The sequence below is a fragment of the Haemorhous mexicanus genome, chromosome 9 (assembly GCF_027477595.1).
Source record: "Haemorhous mexicanus isolate bHaeMex1 chromosome 9, bHaeMex1.pri, whole genome shotgun sequence".
NCBI classification, from domain to species: domain Eukaryota; kingdom Metazoa; phylum Chordata; class Aves; order Passeriformes; family Fringillidae; genus Haemorhous; species Haemorhous mexicanus.
This window is the reverse complement of record NC_082349.1, coordinates 14,457,784-14,478,287: the sequence shown is the minus strand read 5'-3', so window position 1 is coordinate 14,478,287 and position 20,504 is coordinate 14,457,784. Positions and strand designations below refer to the sequence as shown.

At 40.2% G+C, this 20,504-nt stretch overlaps 2 protein-coding genes across 2 annotated transcripts; one reads left to right on the top strand and one right to left on the bottom strand.

The window, feature by feature from the left end:
• Window positions 1–437: 437 nt before the first annotated feature.
• Window positions 438–16,012, bottom strand: SPATA1 (spermatogenesis associated 1). The gene is given in 15 exon segments (XM_059854030.1): window positions 438–967; window positions 1,837–1,935; window positions 2,946–3,115; window positions 4,902–5,027; window positions 5,798–5,887; window positions 5,890–5,911; window positions 6,505–6,565; window positions 6,714–6,840; window positions 7,298–7,543; window positions 7,648–7,815; window positions 7,818–7,962; window positions 8,057–8,110; window positions 10,123–10,240; window positions 13,294–13,400; window positions 15,860–16,012. Coding segments are annotated over 15 exon segments (1,791 nt in total). The 3' UTR covers window positions 438–862.
• Window positions 15,907–20,364, top strand: GNG5 (G protein subunit gamma 5). The gene is made up of 3 exons (XM_059854128.1): window positions 15,907–16,091; window positions 17,109–17,264; window positions 19,359–20,364. The coding sequence occupies exons 1-2, from the start codon at window positions 16,011–16,013 to the stop codon at window positions 17,232–17,234; spliced, it is 207 nt and encodes a 68-aa protein (XP_059710111.1). The 5' UTR covers window positions 15,907–16,010; the 3' UTR covers window positions 17,235–17,264; window positions 19,359–20,364.
• The last annotated feature ends 140 nt before the right edge of the window (window positions 20,365–20,504 follow it).

Genomic DNA, 20,504 nt, shown 5'->3' with positions numbered 1-20,504 from the left:
TTTAGCTGAGATTAATTCCTAGCATGTTATTCTTCTGCTTAATATAATAACATCTGGTTTGCAAAGAGACAAACAGCAGAGCTAGAAAAAAAATCCTATGAAGAGGTTTCTGATTCCTCTTTCAGAGAATTGTTAATCTCAGGGCATGCATGGAATTAAGGAAAGGCTGAACATGCAAGAGTGTAAATTGGACCAGGATCATCATTATGCTGGTCCAAGAGAAAGCTTTCAGGCAAACCTTCAGACTACAGAAGACACTTAATGTCTGTGTGCCTTTCCTAATAAGACAGGGAACAAAAACAGCTAGATATGGAAAAAAGTGAGATTATCTGATTTTTTTTATGCTTCATATTAATAAAATAGTAATGATACATTGTTAATTTTTATAATAACAAAAACATACTCCAGTAAATAGCCAAATAAAGGATTACTGTTGCTGTAGTTCTACAGAAACTGTATTCTAATACTTTCTAAAAAATGGAATGTGTGAGCCTGAAAATAAGGACAGGAGGTTACAGATTTTAGGGTTTATTTCTTAGTAGCTATATTTAGTTAATCAGAGAACATCAGCATACTACTGGGATGTTACACTATTAACTAATTTGCACTTAAAAAATGACAGCTTAGACATGTTACTAGCTTAAACTGTATGTTTAAGTAGCTGACTGATCTTACAGTGAGACATAAAAAGAAGTGAGCTGCATTACCTCAGTAGCCTAGTATACAAATTCCACAACATTTATATAGTTTATGTCTTTTTACAAAGTAACTTCAAGAACATACAAACAAATGCTCTGAAATTCTCTTTTACATACACTAGAGAGCTGCTGTACACTTTACAGATGTTACTCATGTCATCTTCCTAAATTCCTGATTTTCTGGACTGGAGAATTAAAGCTGAATGAATCTTCTTCTGTGTCAGTTCTGCTCTCAGTGCTCGTAAATCAGATGCTGCCTGCTTTCTCATCTGCAAAAGAACCCATCATTTAAGGAATGGCAATTTAAGGAAGCTTTTTTTGGAGCTGACATGCATATAGGTTTATATAACTAAGACTGAATTTTATATAGGATGGCTGAATACAGAATACATCTTTCATCTTTGCAATTTCATGTGTTCTAGCACTACTTTGTTCTGTACTTTGCCTTTATGTTTTTGAAACAACTGAAAAATTAATTGTTCTTTCCACTCCTTACTAGATAATGGAGGAGTCACAAAGTCATAATAATTACAACCACCCTGCAGTACCCAGTAAACAGGAGCATGGGCAATCTCTGTGATGTAAAACACTCCTATTTCAAGCTTTCAGAGCTGGAAAGCTGTCCACTATGAAGGCCTATAGTATCTCCTCCTTCCAAAAAGTGTCACAGGCAACACTGATATGGAATAAAGAGCAGATGAAGAGGTCTGCAATCTGCTTAGAAAGCCTTTTTTTCTTTTTTAAGGTTTTTTTGTTGGTTTTTTTTTTCCTTTATACATTTTTTATTTCTTTAGCCATGGTCTATTTATTACTGCTCAGTGCCTCACCACACCAGGTATATTTCTTCAATTACCTTTTGAATGAATTGGGAATTTTATGAACAAGATTATGAACCTTAGCTTACATAGTATATGGAGTATCTAAGTTGTTTGAATGCCATACATTCCAAATAATCTGATAACCTGTGTTCTGGAGTAATTTAGTTCAAATGCTAAAGTCACAACACCTAACACCTTAAAACTAACAGCATAAAACAAGAACTGTTTTGCAAATATTTACATCATCTAATAATTGAGAAGCTCTATTTTTTTTCCATACATTGCCACATTTTGACTGTTCTAATAAAAAGGCACAGTACCTTAATTTCTATTAGGAGTCTCATTTTTGTATCCTCTAGCTTCCTCCTCAGTTGGTTGAGTTCGTGCTGCACTGTAGCAATCCGGATGATTGTGTAATTCTGTGTGAAACAACAACAAACCTCGAGGTGCAGCTTTAGTGCATCTGTTCCCTCACTGGGTGTTACTTCACCACTCAGAAACAATCCTCTAACAACCTCTTTGCACCTTCCCTGCCCTCCCACCTGGCTGATGCCTGCCTGGCTGCACGTCGCTCACAAGAGCTGGGGAGCACCCTTGTGCTAATAGCTCTGTAAATTCTGGCTCCCTTCTCGGGGTGCTGCCCACTACAGAACTGCTGGAGGCTTGGTGCCTTGTGCCTGTCCTTCATGTGAGGCCTCTCAGTGCCAGCCAGGGAGACCAAAAATACCCCACCCCTGATATGCCCTTCAAAAAGACCAATAATGTGCCTGAACGTAGCCAGTGATGCAATGCCAAGGCTATTCATATTTTTATTTTGTAGCTATTTCAAGATAGCTCAAATAATACATAATATACACTCTTAGATTGTACTTGCACACACCTTTCAGATGCCAGAAAGGGACATTTATTTTTCCTTGGCTAGATTCAGTTTTGCCTTGCTTCCATTAATGTACTTAGAAAATTAGCAGACACAACTGTTGGAAAGGGTGTTTCCTCCTTTTCTTTTATCTTGTCTCTTTTTAATCCCTCTGAACTTCCTATGAAACTCACAGTTGCACAACAGTTGAAGTGCAACCACTTCAAAAGCTACAGATATGGCTTGTGTGCTCCAAACATTCATTGCCTCCCTGTATGAAATCTTGGATGATAGAAACAAAGTAGAACTGAACAATGCATTAACCATACTGAACACAAGGGGATTTGTTACAAAAGGTACCAACAGAAAACAGAAAGAAACAAATGCTCAGACTCAAGCACTTCTGCAGTCTTTTTGAGACAGATGGCCTGAAGGAACTCTGTCCCTCAGATCATTGAGCTAAAGCTAGTTTACAAGTCATTGGTTGATGATGAAGATGATGAATCTGTTTCTTTAATTTACATTTTATACAAAAAAAACACTCAGACTGTGAAAAAAGAGATAATAAAATACCTTGGAGGTTGTTGTTTTGTTTGGTCGTTTTTGGTTATCTCTGGCTTCCAATTGCAAGAGCAATTTCTGGTGGAAAAGCTCTAAATCTTGTTGCAGTTTGTTTAAAGTGTCCTCCAGTGAAACTGTAGCTTTCTTGGTTTTAAAGTACTTCTTCTTCCATTCCTCACAAACTGCACAGGAGAACAGTAACAGTGTTTGGTCTTGTTCACCTTACCATAAGGTCTGTAAGACACTCGTGACCAGCTCGCCTCACAAGCTTCAGCTGGCCAATGCACACACTGAAACATGGCAAGAGGTTTCTTTAAAGTAAACATTTAGTAAAAAAATCTTCATTAAAGTTACATTCACTCTAAATGCAACTGAATTTTCCTATAAAAACCTGCAACAAAAGGCTCCATCTGTCCACTAAGATAAAAACAGAGTCCAAACCCAAAGTTTATTCACCCTGGCTGTTCTGCAGCACCTAAGTGCTCCTGTGGTGTGCCCAGCACAGTCTGAAGTCCACAGCTCTACTATTCCAGAAAACATAGCATTGTAGATTTAGGCAAAATTTATGCTCTTCATGGCCAGAGATTTTGAACAGCTTCATTTTGACATCCCAGATTATGAGAAACAGTTAGTTACCTTTACCCTTCACTATGATTGCCCCTGTGTTGTTAATTTGCTATCAAGAGGTGGCACATAAATGCCCCTGTATGTGCTGTGGCAGTCTTAGGGCCACTGCATGTCTGCAGTGTCTCAAATGAATCCCTTCTCTCGAGGCATAGTTTATGGGAGCAGGACAACTGAGACTTACCCAAAAGAACTCAGCAGCTGGAGGATGACCCCGTGCCAGGTAACTGAGAGTGCCTGCCAGCATGGCACTCTTGGGGGGATATTAAATACAGACTTGGATGGCTGCTACTGTAGAAAATGCTCTTTCCTTAATACCTTAGAAAGAAACATGCCTTACTTACAAAACTCTTCAGGTCTGATTAAAAAAATTCAGAGGTACAGATGCTTCTCCCAGAACCTGCAGAAGCTGTTTGAATCCTTGTGAAATAACCTTTATTTTACCTAACATAATTTAAGGCAAGGCAGGTGCCATTTAGGGCTTATCTCTAGCTTGAATTGCAGCTCCATGCTACTACAGAGTTACTGCTTCACACACCCAAGCTTGGGGTTTTTAAATACAAAGTCCCCACACTGTGCAGCCATGTCCTTAGAGAATAACTGAAAGAATGGGCTTGTCTCCTTTCAATCAGCTACAAGTCATATTTGGGACTTGTAATGACTTACTGACATTTAAACAAAAAGAGAAAGCTCTCAAAACATCAAAATTATTAAATCTCATCTCTGCATAACTGGGATGTGACCTAGGGAAGATAGTTTGAAGTATAAACTTGAAAATCACTTTATTAAGTGATTTAAGAAAATTCGTGTGAAATTTCAATGAGATTTGACTTTGTTAAAAACCAAGGTTTGTCAAGCTTGTCACAACAGGCTTGGAACTTCCATGTCATAAGCTGAATACCATGGGATAGGAGGAACAAAAATTATTGTGCTGCAATTTACCTGAAGCCCTATCAACACAGTACAAGCCTCTTGTAAGCTAAAGACAGGATTGGAATATGCCAAGCTGCCCTCAGGGAGAAGCAGCCTGCAGGAGCTCTCTGAGCACTGCACATACATGAGACATAACTTGAATAGTTTAGGAAAGCCAGAACAACCTTAACTTTAGAAGACATGCCACCCAAAAAAAAAAAAAAAAAAAAAAAAAAAAAAAAAGTGGAAGGAAACACTTCAACCTGGAATTTTTCTAGCATGCTATTACACAAAATGAGTCTTCTTGGAACGACTGGCTAGCAAACTGCTCTCTCTCTAATTAACCTCACTGACAAGGAGACAAATATTTTCACATTGGCTTCAGTGTGATTTCTTAATCAATCCAAATTTCAAAATAAATTAAAAGTGTACCTTGGTATCTCCTCAGCTTATTTTGTTCCAGTAGCCCTTTAGATTTTTTTCTCAGTTCTTCTCTAGTATTTTCTATGTGCCTTCTGTCTTCCTTCATTTGTTGCAATTGTTCTGCCACCTTGTTTTCTAAAGATATTACAATTATATTTAGCAAGCATTTGAATACTCCAAGTACAAAGGATCAGTCAAGACTTTTGTAATGCACTCATCACAAATTATGCCAAAAGCTCTGTCAGAACAAGCAGTAGAAACAATTTCATTTTAATCAGGTTTCATTTTAATCTAACTTTTCAGAATGGCTGGTGCTTTAGAAAGAGGGGGAAATCCAGCATGCATACACACATGCAAACAAACATTTTTCTATATGTTTAGACAATGTACCACTAAAACTAGGTAATCAAGAAATATATTCACTCCATACACTGCAAACTCTTGTCAACGAAGCCAAAAAACCCTCCAAAAGACTATTTCCTGCTTAAAATACATTGCAATAGAAACTGTAGAGAAATCTTGGCTGAAACTCCAGCTGGCAGGACAATATCTCAGACTTCCACTAGTCTGCAACAATAGGTCTAACACTTAACTTCTCACTGTCCTCCCCCTCAGCAACACTACTTGTGATTTTCTTTGCTACATTCTCACTTCAGCCTGCAGTATTCCATCTGATCTCCCTCTTTTTCTCCTTCCATCCACTTGACAAGTTGGGTTTTCTAGTGCTGGGAAGCTGCCAAGCTCTAGGACAGCCCGTGCAATCATAAATACCTGGAATTTTCTATTCATAAATTAAAATACTGGGAATTAATGCATGTATAAGTCTAGGTATTTATGTCCTCACTGACTCTTCAGTCTTGATTAAAAGTTCACTTCCTCACAATTTCTTGGAATCATGTACTCACTTGCTGCCTGAATTACAGGAACTTGAGCTGGATTTACAGTAAATGCCAAAAAAGGTGGACTAGGAGCTGAAATACACTCTGTAGGACAAGATGATTTTGCTTGTTTTCATTTGCCTAGAGAGTCAAAAGACACAACTATAAGTACATAACCATAATCCTGAATAGTTACATTAGACACATGCCCTGAAAGTGGCCTGAGTGACTGAGAGGGCTGAATTTGACTTCTGCAGGTAGGCTTTTTTAATCTGTTACCAGTAAACATGACCACTAAATTACAAACAGCTGGACCTCTGCAAACAAAATGAGAGCACTGAACACTTCCAGCACAGAGAACACACAGACAAACCTACAGACTATTACTACTGGTTCTTGTCCATGCCCATAACTCCCAAGTTACTGACTGGGAGTAACCAGCAAGACCAGGAACTAAGAGCCTTAAAATGGCCACCTGGCTTGTTAATTATGAAATCAAAACCTGCCAATTTCTAAACTGAAATATGTAATTGCAGATTTTAATTGTTTAGAAATATAGTTGATATTTATTAGAAAATCAGCTAAGTAGCAGAGCATGAATAAACTTTTCTCAATTATTCTCAAATCTTTCATATTTATAATGAGTCCCCAATCTGACAAAAGTAGACTGTTTCTAGGTGGAGGACTGTATTTATTGCTCAAGATTACTAGGAATGTTACCTTGAAAAACATACCTGATTATCCAGTTTTTCACCAAGACCAGCTCTAGTCTTCTTAGTTCTGTTTTGCTGCAAGCTAAGATAAAATCAAAAAAACAAGTGAAAGTTCATTGACCAAAATGTTTTTTCCCCTCCTTTTCTTTCATTTCTTTGAAGTCTATAAATAAGTCTGTATCAGTGAATTCATATTATCCATTATTTTAGAACATGCATGATTTGCTAACCTTTGTGTTTTGTGGACATAATCTGTAGTTTGGTCTTCCATTATTTTAATAATTTCAGCATCCTGTGTTCTATCTCTTCTTAATTTGGTATCTTTTTGGTGCTCATTATTTTCCATGTTTGCTAGTTCTGTGACAGGATAGTGATGACAAAAATACATAGATTACACTTGCAAAATCAGGCTGGTTTGACTGTCAATGACTGGACTTTCCAACCGGTATTAGAAATTCAGTGAATCAACACAGCAAGTGGTGTTATCTCTAGAATTTGGAAATGTTCCATGAATAACAGAAGAAAGAAATCAAGGGGGAAAAAAAGGTATTTTTGTTATTAGAATTTATATCTGACTAATTCTGGTGATTAGACAAATGCATCAACTATAGTAAAGTGTTTCTCTGTGTCAGCACACAGTGCTAATGAAGGACTCACAAGGTAAAACCACATCTCTGAAAGATAGCATCATTATTTTTAAAAAAATGGAATATTGTTCTCATAGTGCTATTCCAACTTACACTTAATTTACAGATTTCTTAAAACTTAGCTTTACTTTGCTTTAGCAAAAAGACAGTAACAAACATGTGTGTACCCTTTTGATATTTAATGTGATTTTGGGGTCTTTGGTTACCCTGGCCTTGTTCATCACTGTGGTTCACATGAGTAAGAGCAGTTCCTTTGGCTTCGTCATTCCACTTAGGAGCATTGCAGTCTTCTTGATCTTGGCTGAGATGATTCTGCTCAGAGGTCTGTAATACCAGGTCACACTTTCCAGACTCCTGGTCTGCAGGATTTGATTGCCTTGGTGTGAAGAGAGATCCATCAGATCCACTTTGATCTGATAATATGAAACAGAGATATTCTTTTACTGTAAATGTTAAACATAATATTTATTTTTCTTCTCATTCATCACCCTCCTTCACTTACACTGGTCAAGCTTACCTTTTCCTTCAAACTGTTTTTCTGGAATCCTGTTATTGTCTTGCTTATTGTTTGTGTGTGAAACTGGAACAGGCTCTTTCTCACCCCATTCCACAGGACTGGGCACTTCCAGATTTTCTACCTGATGCCTGCTTCATATACTTTGTAAAAATGGTTTGCCTTTTTCTGTTGGGAAAGGCTGGATAATCTTGATCCATGACCAAACCTATTAGCTTCTTCACTAAAGGGATGTTTTTGTTGAGGTGATGATAGCAATGGATAAACATCTTCAAAATATTCCACTCCAGGCAACAAGTATAATTCAGGATAAAGTGCCTGAAGTTACAGAGTCTATCCATCAGACAGGACAAAGAAAATGTGCAATGTAAAGTTTCTGAGAATGGTACCTTACAAGTCATTCAGTACTTACATAAGGAGGAGCAAATGACTTCAGTTCCAGTTCTGTTTCCTGCTTTGCTTTCACCTCGGAAGATAAAGCAGTGTAACAAATAAAATACTTTTTTCACCAAGAGTGTTGTGTGTGACATATGCATTCCATTGTCCTTTTTACATACTGCATTCTTTTATAACCATCACCATAATCTGTAGTGGCCTCAGACTACATTTGTATTTTCTGACAGAGTTCTGAAACTTTGTCTGTTTTTCAAAATCTTAATCAGACCCACAAGATCACATGCACGTACTGAATGTTTTTTTATCCTCTGCACTTTCTCTTATGGTTCAAAGGACCTGATCCAAGAGTCACAGGAAAAGAAAACTTGCAACTTTCTTTATCAAAAGTTGCTTCAAGCTGAATCTGGATAGAAATGCTGAGTCTCACATAATTTTCTCTATTTCCCTAATACAGTACTGAAAAATATTGAATGTATATGGAAAAAAAATCAAATATTATCCTATGTTTTCTTGTATTTATCATTTCCTTCATATTCTTTTTGTGACATACACATTCACATTTAAACAGTTGTCCTAAAAACAAAGGCTAAAATAGCCAATATATATTTGAAAGATGTGTTCCAAGGAAAAGAAACGTGTGTAAGGAAAAGAAATCTGAGCTTACATTCAAATAATTATATTGAATTAAACACGTAGGTTATATGCAAAAAAGGAAGAGCAAATGAACATGATTTTAGTTTACGTTTATCCTTTCATCTAAAAGACCCTTGCTTGCAAGTAGGGCACAGCTCTTAGTTCTGCTTACATGGTTAGCGTTGTGAAACAGAAGACTAAGGGGAGAGAACACTCAACAAATATTTGATCATGGAGATGTAATTCAACGAGGTTACCATGACCCTAAACAACAAATAAAGCAGTTGGTTTATTGCTTTACACTTTGCTATAAAGTTAAACATCAAGCAACAGTAAATACCTCAAAGAAAAACTTTATCTTTCATTTGTCTCAATAAATCCTCATGTATGCTACGAGTATCTTTAATTCTCTATTAACATATTTTATTCATTTGCTGACATTATAAAGGCTGGAAAATTTCTCCATTTATCTCTGAACTGTGTGGGGAAGAAAATTAATCATCTTACTCATTGTCATCCAGTTAAGAAGACCTCAATTCACTGAAAACATATGCATACTTTCCAATTTAGATTGTATCACAGTCTTTTAAGTTTCTTTTCATGTATTTCCACCTAGTTTTTGCATATCACTTAGTATTTATTCTAGTCTTCTGTGAGAGTGATTTTAGTGATAATTCAACTATAAATGAAATAAAGAACGGCACCAAATTTCCTGCTTGTAGTTAATTTCCAAACCCATGGGAAAGAGGTGAAATAAGACATGGAAAAAGTATTCTATACTTACATAAATTACCTAAATCTTTGTCTGTTACACGAACAAACTTTCAGTTGGACAAATTTTGAAGTTTATTTAATCTTTAGCTATACTTTGTAAGATATATATGTAGAATTGATGTGAGGAACAGTTATGATTCACACATGTAGAGGTTTTATTACTGACATCTCAGGCTACATTATTGGACTAAGCAGTGGAACATCCAGAGAAGTTTTCATTCAGAGAATGATGCCTTAAATGCTTTTGGGCAGGTCACAGCAGGAGCCATCAGAGGAACTCTGACTGAGCTTCCATTGCAAATCTGTCAACTGAATTATTCCCAACTGTGTACAGGTAGTAATGGCCTTATGGGTTTGGGGTTTTTTAATGCAACCAGATTTATCATATTTAATCCACGGACTTACCAAAACCATTATATTTTCACTGGATGGTGACTAATTACACCTGTTGTTTTAAGGGGTACTTTAATACAACTGTCCAGCTTTGCCTTTGCACTTGGGGAAGCAAATATGCTCTGACAAGAGCTCATGCTGCAGCAGCATGTTTAAAAGAAATGCTAACAGTGCCCCTTAAGTTATCTCTACTTTATCTGATATTATATATCTGCAGGAATGAAATCTCTGCTTTACATTATAAAACAGAAGAGCACTAAAGAAAAAAAAAAATTAACTTACCACTGCTAGATTTTTCCCAATGCATTTTAAAAATCTGAATTTATTTGCAACTGTCACTCCACCCAGGTACTCTCCAAGCCTCTCCCACAGCACTCTTAATGTGATGTGAGGAGACACCCTAGAATGTTGTCATGCATTAATACATCTGTAAGATCAAATAATGATGGCTAGTTAGGAGGAGGGGGAAGATAAGGGTCTGTACATGCTGGCTAGCACAGACAGAATGACCAAAACTGGGAACTATGTCCTAGAACTGAAGCCAGTAATGGATAAGCCAGAGGGTCTTGGTGTGGCACTCAGAACACTGCACACTAAGGGCTGTCCTAACATTTACCAGCAAGACTCACATTGTTCCAGCCTCACACAAAGGGAGAACATGGAAGCAGACAAAATATGAAATTTACTTCGTCAGAATGCTGTTGCTTATCTGCAGATCAAGAACAACACCACTGGGAGCTACAGTCATGCAATTCCATTTAAGTGACACAGTCTCATGGGGCTGGACCAAGACTGTTGAACAGTCCCTTCAAGCACCCAGGGCCAGAGGAGCACTGTCCACTTTAAGCAGCAGACACCTTCCTTTGCTTTTGTCTTTTCCAGCACAAATTTACAGTTGGGTGTGTGCATGTGTGCATGCAAATGTATTTTAAATAAAAACCAAACACTGCAGTGTGAACATTTCTACCATGGTTTGCAGATGAGAATGCTGACACAAATATGAATTGCATCATTTAGTGTACTACTTAAAGTATGCAAATGTTTAGGTAATGAGCTCAGTAGAAAAGTCACTACAGAAGAAAAAGCATCTCTGCACAATAAACCCAAATGTGCCGGAGGCATACCAAAGCACTGCAGCACAGCACAAGCAATTCTAATTGTTCCATGCTGCCATAGAAGACACCAGGGAACAAAAGCAGGCCTGAGACTGGTAATCACCCACTCTGATTACGTGGTAGGACGATTTTGGCCCAGGCAGCTCTCCCTCCTCATGCCTGGGGCACAGCACACGCCATTCTTAGCAAGCAGTAAAGACAAGAACCTGCCAGGTCTTCCCTTTGAACAGGTCTTCAGTATTACCCTGTCAAGGTTTGTTTGCACTTGCAAGCAGCCCTATAGGCCTTCAGTTCACAGCTCCAGCACATAGTAAAAACACTGCCACTTTCATCTCATGAACACATAGTGCAGTGGGCTGCAATGCTTGCCTTGTATTATTTCAAATACCCTGGACTTAGAGGAGCCTCCTCAAGATCATAAAACAGCCCTGGAGCTCAGGCACGAGGCAGAGGAGACCAAAGTCTGCACAGTGGACACATCTACAATGTATAAAGGGGGAAAAGTATCTAGGCATCCAGATCCTGAGATATAGGGCAGAAATTTATCTCAAAATTGTTTGCCAGTGCATCTGCTAGGAAAATGCAATAATATTAGTCTGTCACTTGCTGCCACTGGCTGGCAGAAAACAGTCACATACAAGTCACTTGCTTCAGGGTGTCCCTTTAAAAGTAATGCAAACTAGAGTTCATTGCAGCCATCTCATCTAGAAAAAAAAAAGTTTGGCTTCTGTGGTGAGGAATGAGGAATGAAAAAAAAAAGCTCACAGAGGCTAAGAAATCAAGTTTATGGGAACAAGAACTCAGAGGCAAAGGCAATTACACCCTTAACATCTTCATCTAATTTCACAGTTAATGGAAGTGTGCTGTACCTTGACCTAGGAATCCTTTGGAAAGCTGACTCAGACAGCACTGGGATTGTCAAGCTGACTGAACAACAGAGCTACCAACAGCGTCCAAGCCACAGGAGTACCAGCCATTGCCTCTCCTGGATTATAATAAAAGAAGTTTTTAAAAATATTCTTTGTTTTTAAAGACAGTGATTCACTGGCCAGGTACTAGTTATGTTAATGCTAGTGCACTGCAGCATTGCATAGTACCCATAGAAGAATTAATTAACAATTATCTAAGAGTCATTAGCAAGCAACAAAGTCCTGGCAGATATAAACCCACTGAAATCAGTGAGGATCCTAATTTAATTTGATGCCTCAGTGAAATAAATTTACGCTAGAAAATACAGGGCAGTGGCAGATGTCCATGATGTGAAATGAAATTACCACTTCAGAGCTGTATTCTGCACCCCTGCTGCACACTAGAACAGCAAACAAAATGGGTATATGCACTTCTTTTCTCTGGTTTTGAGCAGCCTTTCAACAAAGGCAGCTGTGAGAATGAATACATTCTGCCCTACATGCTCCTACCTGAATGCTGTCAGTCTTTTCAGCTACACTGTATATTGTCTTTAGTGGATAATACAAGACTCAATTTAAACTAATTCAAAACCTCTATTCCCTGCAGTTTTAGCTGAATTGACAGGTTTTGCACAGATGTAGACAAGGGGTATGTAAAAGCTCAGTTTCAACACACATCTTTACATTATTTGATTTTTCTACAACTTCTCACCACACTACTTACTAGATTTCGTGAGCAAAGTGTTTTAGGAGTATTAAAAAAACTTTCAAAGTTATGACAGAAGAAAAATACAACTCCTTGTGCCAGGTTTGAGCCTGGGCCTGGGAACCAGGGTATTCTTTCACTAAGTCCTTTAAACAGCTACCTGAGAGCACACGCAGTACGTGGTGTTGTGCACAGCCTTTCATTTTCTTCTTTCAAGAAGAAAGAGGAAATGCTGCTGGTTCAGGGACTGTAATGCTTCCCCTTGAGAAACAAGGCTCCAGCTCTTTCTCTGGACTGAGAGAGCTCAGATCATCATACCCCTGCTGATCCTGGGAACTGACAGGCTATCCTGCCTTCATCAAGCCACTCTCTTGAAGCTGGCTCATTGCCCAAAAGAATTCCAGCTTTTGATAATCAGGCTCAAGGAGACAGAAAGAATATAAGATATGATTTTGCAAAATAAATCATTCTGCAGAAATACCAGCACTGCTCTGGAAGTGCTTTTCAATGTCTACACCATGGGCTGCAAGGGAGCTAAGCCTGATACAGTAAAACTAACATAATGCTAGTTATGGTCACCACTTACACGCCAGAAATTTAATTAGACACCAGGTTTCTGCTGCAGATGTAATTGTGCTCCCTAGAGCAACAGTTGGACTAAAAGCTGGACTGAAGGACAGTGTGAAGGACCTACCATGTACAGGAAACCTAAAACTACACTCACCTTATAAATCCAGCTGAGACAAATTTGCTAGTAAGAGCTACAGGAACTGTATTCAGCTTGAAGTTCCACACTTCTGCTGGGACATAAAAAACATGAAGTTCCAACAGCTAGAAAAAAGAACAGATGTAAATGTATTATCATCCTCTTCCCATGCACTTTGTTTTGTTTAGGTGGATTTCCAATTTGTGTAGCAGGAATGGCTCCTTTGGTATTAGCACAGGGACTAGAACAGTGAGGCCCTGTCTCACAGCAATGACTGGATTGTGAGAACAGTGACAGCAGAGTAATTTGGGACTGAGAGCCAGCTGAAATAAGTCACATTAGAACAAGCTCCCCAATGGAAGTGAGATAATAGAGAGCCTGTGCTACTGCTGTGTATCACTATGACAGCAATGGAGAGATCTTACCAAAACCAGTTGATACTCTGGAGAGTGTCATGACTACAAGAATCCCTCAGCTGAAATCCTACCTTTGTTCATCTCATAAAAAATGCAAAGCCCTGAAAGCTTGATTCAAATAGCACCACGACTTGATTGTCTTATCAAGAAAAAAAATTCAAAATATTTCTGACTGTTTTTAATAATATTAGCTACCTTGGAAACACAAAAATGTTCCTGCTAATGCCTGCAAAAAGAATAACTAAGCTGGCTCTGAGCAAGGTTTCACTTGGGCTGTGTTTGGACCTGTGATAGTTGATAAATTCCAGCTCCTGATATTTTTAGTAAAAATCAGATAGTATTGACAAGGTGATACACTTCCCCTTAACTAAAAGCCATGCAAATAAGTTTTATTAAATATTTCTGCAATGTTGAGTTACTTAGTATGAACTAGAAAATAATTATTTCTACATATACTATTTTAAGAGCACTTTTTTTTTCCCTCTCAGGTATTCTAGAATCTTATTTTGATGTATTCTTATTTTTCATTTGTGAAATCTAAAAAATCTGTGTGGAAAAGTTCAAAAACTCTCACCTGTGCAGTTCGAGGTCTCATTTGACTCAATGACATGTTGGTCCCTCTTTGTGAGCACAGCAAATGTCTGCTGGGCTTTCTAATTTTCTTTTTGATTGAAGTGTTCTTTAAGAATGAGTTTCATGATAATCTGTTATGACAGAAGTTACTCCATAAATATGCTTTTTTTAATTTACTGGTCTTCATTCCACTTATGAAAACTGAAGCTGTGTCTGTGCTGAGGCAGAAAGCTTCCAGCTGACTGCAAACAGAACCAACCACACCTTCTACACAAGTGAGCATCACCTAAGCAACTGGGGAAATTGCTACATCATAGCCCTGTGCCTCTAAGAGATCTGCCCTAGAATATTTCCCCTTAACATTTCCTCCCCTTTCATAAAAATATTTTGGTAGTATCCAATTTTCTACACAATTCCACTGTTTTCCTAAAGACACAGACCTAAATCCCCACAAAACAAGATTCTTGCAGGACCTGGATCTGATAAAGTGATAATTATTGTGAACTGCAGCAAACCCATTGTGCCAGCCAAATGCAGTGTTCTGAGGAAACGTGACTGTGCTGGGCAACCAGGTCAGAAAAATACCTCCATAAATTATAACCGTGGTTCTGTCCTAACATTGCTATAGAATCATGGAACAGTTTGGGTTGGAAGGGACCTTTGAAGGTCAGCTAGTCCAAACCCTGCAGTGAGCAGGGACACCTCCCACTTGTTGGCCAGGTTGTTCAAACCCCCAAATCCAATCTGACCTTGAATGTTTCCAGGGGTGGGGCATCTCCCACCTCTCTGGTTAATCTCTTCCAGGCTTTTACCACCTCTAGTGTAAAAAATTACTTCATCTAATCAACCCTCTCTTAATTTAAAACCATTCCCCCGGTCCTATTGCGACAGGCCCTGCAAGCTTGTTTCCATCTTTCTCTTTTTGTTAGGAGTTTCCTTGGTGCTCTCGCTTTGAAGGCTCTTCCAGCCCCTCTAAGGTTACAAACCTCCTCTGGATTTTCACCTGCTGAACTCAGTTGCTGTTCTGCTCTCAACAGGAGATCTCTCTACTCCTCCTGCCTCCACCCCAGCTACTCCTAATTCGCCTGCTCTTGAGCACGAGTGACCGGACCTTCCAAGTCTCACTCTGCCGCTGTGGAGTTAAGATTTCCTCATGTCAGTGGGAAATACCTGCTTCACGGGGCCCGTGTCTTTTTACTTGCAAGCTCCCGCAAACAGCCCGGGTGTGACACCCCATCGCTGTCCCGGTCATTCCCCGCCACAGGCAGGCACAGCACGGCTTCCTGCCATCGCTGCCGCGGGCGGGGAAGATGCTGCACTCTGCCGTACCTGATGTCACCCCATGCCCCACTTCACTGCCGCTCCCGGGCACTTTCTGCAATGAACTAGGATTAGAAAACTGATCCTCCAGCCTACACTCAACACTCAAACTGCTAGCACGAACTAAGTTAGGAACTTCATTCACTGCATCTCAAAATGACGGCCAAAGTTGGAACCCAGTAAGTATGATCACCAAGATTCGCCACCTTGGTGCGAAAGCAGCCCTCCCCGGCAGTGCCCACCGTGGGTGCGCGCAGGCGGGGTTATTTCTGTGCCCGCGGGCGGGTCCCCGTCCCGGGCACACGGAGCGGCCCCGCCCGCCCGGCCGCAGCTGCGCAGGCGCCGCGGTCCGGGAGTTGTGGCCGCGCCGGGAAGTTGTGCTGGGAGTGCCGCGAGTGCCGAGCCGAGCCCGCCGCCGACCCCGCCATGTCGGGCTCCTCCAACGTGGCAGCCATGAAGAAGGTGGTGCAGCAGCTGCGCCTGGAGGCCAGTGTGACCCGCGTGAAGGTGAGCGCGGAGCCGCGACGGGACGGGACGGGGCGGACGCGCCGCCATTTCACCGCCCCGGGGCCGCGCCCGCCGCGCCGGGGCCGCCGGCTTCCACCTGCTCCGCCCCGCGGACCCGGCTGGGCGGCGGCCACCGGGCTTCTCCCGGGGCCCCGTCGGGGTTCCCCGGCTGAGGCGAGCCCGGATCGGCAGCGCAGCCGCGTCCGCTTCGCCGCCACCCCTGCCCGGGACTCGGCCGCTCGCTCCCCGCCGCCCCTCGGGCCGGGGGCCGCTCCCCGGCCGAAGCGCTCCCCGGGGTGATGGACGCGGCCCGCGCTGCCCGTTCGTGCCCTCGGAGCGAGGAGCGCCCTTCCCTCGGGCTCTGCGGAGAGGCCGCCCGAGGCGGGGCGCACAACAGGCTGGGCTGGCCCGGCACGGCAAGATGGAGATGTCGCTGCCAGGCACACCGAGTGCATTGAACTTGTGCCGCGCCGGGGCGAGACCGCGCCTGGCACGGCAGAGAAGCCGGGCAAACTGCAGATACCGAGTGTCAGCGGAAGATGCAACTTTTTGAAACTTCGATCGTTCTATTGTATGAGTTCGGAGTTACAGCAAAGAAAAGCAAGACAAATAATTTTTCACTGATCAGTTTTTAGCTAGGTACAGCATGCCAAAACCCCCTTATAAGGGGGTAGAGTAGACAGTATTTTTGAATTGTTTGTGCCAGAACAAGGATCTTCATATATTTAATAAAGTCATCTCCAAGTCATTTCCTTGCTCATCTGTCACCCTTCAGAGTTTACCATGGAAATGGTAAAACTTCCAAAACTTAAAACTTCGAAATCAGTTCTCATTTTTACATTGTTCATCTTCTTGTCTTTAAGAAACAAAGAAACTACAATGAAATTGTTGCATAAAATCTACATAAGCTGTATTGCAGAACAATTTAGTATTATTCTTCGTACTTTTCAACGTAAAAACCACATCCTCAGTAAAGCATGTTCAGTGAATTCTAATGCCAGCCTTTGTTTTAACTAGGTTTCTCAAGCTGCAGCTGACTTGAAGCAATTCTGCCTGCAGAATGCACAACATGATCCCCTACTGACGGGAGTATCATCAAGTACAAATCCATTCAGACCCCAGAAAGTTTGTTCATTTTTGTAATTATGTGAACTTCTTCAGTATCTTTCAGTGGTAAGTTCTTGAATTACAATTCATAAACTCTTTTGTCATTTAAATAAGGCAGGCTCTATGAAAGGCACTCAGAAACATCTGACTTGTGCAGCTGGTGTTGGTCTAGATCCCCATTTTTGGTCCCTTCTCCCTTTTTCTGGTCACAGCTCTGTACTGGACACATGCTGGCCATTGGTATTATGAGCAGCACTTTGCTGCTGCAGAGCTTCCACCAGTTTGTGTAGCAGAATGGTGGGACCAGATAGTACTGAGATGCTATTTGGACTAACAGTAATTGTGCTGTATCTTCCTCTCTATGAGGGTATTTCCCTTTTCTCACATATAATTAATTGCCTGACAGCATATGGGTGAATCCTGATTGTGGCAGGTAAAACACACTTCAGTTCTTAAGCTTTTAAGGAACAGTTCCAAAAACAGATTAGTGGTGGTGGTCCCCCAAGAAGAGCACTGACCACTGTGGGGGGGAGATGCCCTCTCTGCCAAAAGAAAAAAGTATATACTTTTTAGGAAATATTTATTTTTAAAAGCCCATATGCCACTCAAGTAAGCTACTACAGGGGTAGCAGTTTAAATAACTAGAAACAGTGGAATACTCATTTGGATTTTCATTCCAGAGCCTTCATAGGTTCATTAGCACTGCTGCTATCACCAGGAAGACTACTCACTCATCTGCCATTTTAGTGACTAGATTTTAGGCTAACCTCTTTAGAAAGGTGAGTTTTAGATCCACAGTAGTTTCACCAAAATTCAGAGAGTCACCATAACTCGGTTATTTTGACCACAGTAAATGCATGATGATTTTACCATGTTCCCTCTTCCTGTTGCCCCTTGATGTTGATCTGTTGGAGATGAGAGCACTGACGTTATTTCAAAGCACCTGATACACAGTTAACCATAGTTCACAATCCTTTCCTTCCAAATCTCATAGTGAGTCTTAACCTTGAAAAATTCTGATTGTGTTACTGACTTCTATCATCCAAAGAACTGTAGTTTTATAGATTTAAATTGTGCAGTTAGGCAGCTTTATAGAAGGGTGACCACAGTCAGATTGAAATGTTAAAATTGTTCTCCCCTCAAGCAGACTAGAAAAGTTGCAGATGTGTGTCCTAGCAGAATAACCATGTTTAAAGGCCAGAATAGTAACAGTATAGAAGTTGATCCTTAACTGTTTAACAAGCAGAACTACATCCCGCATTGTTTTGAGCAGTGAATTACAAAAGTATAACTGAAATGTGCTTTAGAGTTCTTGTAGCTTTTAAAGTGACTTCTGTTGTAAATTTTTGCCAATTACTGTTATTTAAAAAACTCAAAAAACTCTTCAGACGCTTCACTAGTGTAGCTTCAGCTGTAAGCACTAATCCAAGGAAGAAATCAGATCATCTGTAAGCATTTTAGACTGAAAACTTACACAAAGCCAAATAAACTGTACTTAGTCCATGACACTTACGATTCCCTACCGAGGTTTGCTGAAGTTAAGAAATTCCTGGATTCCTGGGTGTGGATGTAGGGAAACAATGTTTGCTCTGTCTCACACCACATCTGCATACACAGGGCATAGAAGGCTTAATATCTTCTTTCTCTGCTACAGCCTTTGGAATGGAACTAATTTCTGCTTTAGTTCCACTACCTGTATGAGAAACTCCTTCACTTTGCAGTATCTGTTGCAGGCACTTCCTGAAAAGAGGTGATTCTGTGTTTTCTTGATGAGCCGGTAGTGTTTGTGTTTGTACAGTCAGCACCACCTCACTGAAGAGGAAGTGTAATTTGTTAGTTACACAAAAAATTCCCTGCTTTTCAAAGGCAAAGTAGAAACATGGTATTTTGGTGAACAGAAAGTGACTGGGAACAGCTTCTTCTATCCTTTCACTTAGCAGTTTGGTTTTACTAAGTTTGGAGACACTAAGCTTCAGTTCTATTCTAAGAGCTTTGATTATGTTATTGTATCTTTGGGCATGACTTAATTTAAAGTTTATTTTTGAAACTAACAAAACAGCTCTGGAAAAAGAGGGTATTTTTTCCTAAACTGTTGTCCATAGCATACTCTGAAATATGTATTCTTTGATTTTCTAACTAAATTTTGGTTTTGTTTTTCAGATCTTTTAGCATCTTTTCCTACCTGCTGATGTGTGTATGGGCAGAGTGCCTCAAAGAGCAGCCTGAAGTCTGTAAAAAAGCTTAGCTTTAACGTGCCAAATCTAACTCTAAAAGTGCTACTGTCGTCAAACTTCTTACCATCTACCTCTCCAGATGAACTGTATGCTAGTTACGTATTTCTGTTTCATACGGGAATCAGTTTTATACGCCAAGCAAAAAATAAAAGTGTCTTGACTTAGTCTGGTCTTGAAATTACTGTAAGAATTGGATTAACTTCTGGGCATGGTGGCATCTCACAGTCAGTGCATCATCACTCTGTCGCAGCTGGAGAGCAGAGAAAGGAGTGTAAATACTCTCTGCTGCTGCAAGTCTGCCTGGGGTTAACAGTCCTTCAGAACAATGAGGCTCCAGCAGTACCGTACTTTGAAGCATAACAGAAATAGAACAAAAAAAAAATTTGAGACTGTTTATAATTCAGCTATACAGCTGTGCCATATCATAGACATCACATTAAGACAGAGTAAATTATTCTTAATGAGTAATTCTACCCTAGGAGATAACTTACTCTATGTGCCTTCTTATTCATTAGGTAAATATGAAAAAGCACTTACAGCTGTATATGAAAAAAAGTAGCTCAAAGAAAACTTGACCTTTTAGCTGTGAGTGAATGTGCTAACTTAGGCAAAACAGTAGTTTACGTGCAGATAATACAAACTCGAGTGTTGCTGTGAGGCTGAAGCATTTTTAAAATTTTAATGGGGAAAACCCTGCTCAGAGACCTCACATAGTCACTGAGCAGCATTTTTAGACGGTAGCTCTATGAATGTCCTGTAAGGGGGTTTTACAAATTCTTTCAACTGCTTTGGGTATACAGACCTCTTGTCAATGTGATACTTCAGAAGAGATGCCTGTAGGAGTTACGCATATTGTTTTTGTCACTTCAGCAACATGCCTATTTTATGCAAAATGCTAATGAAATAAAATACCATGGATTTCATGGATTGCATACTGCCTTCTCCGTGTTCTCTGGATAGGAGAACCTTTTTGGAAAACTCTCCCCATACTGTCAGGAACAGCATACTCTTAAGTTAGAAATAAGTTTCAAATACTTATCTCTTACCTGATTAACTGAAGCTGTCTGGGTTA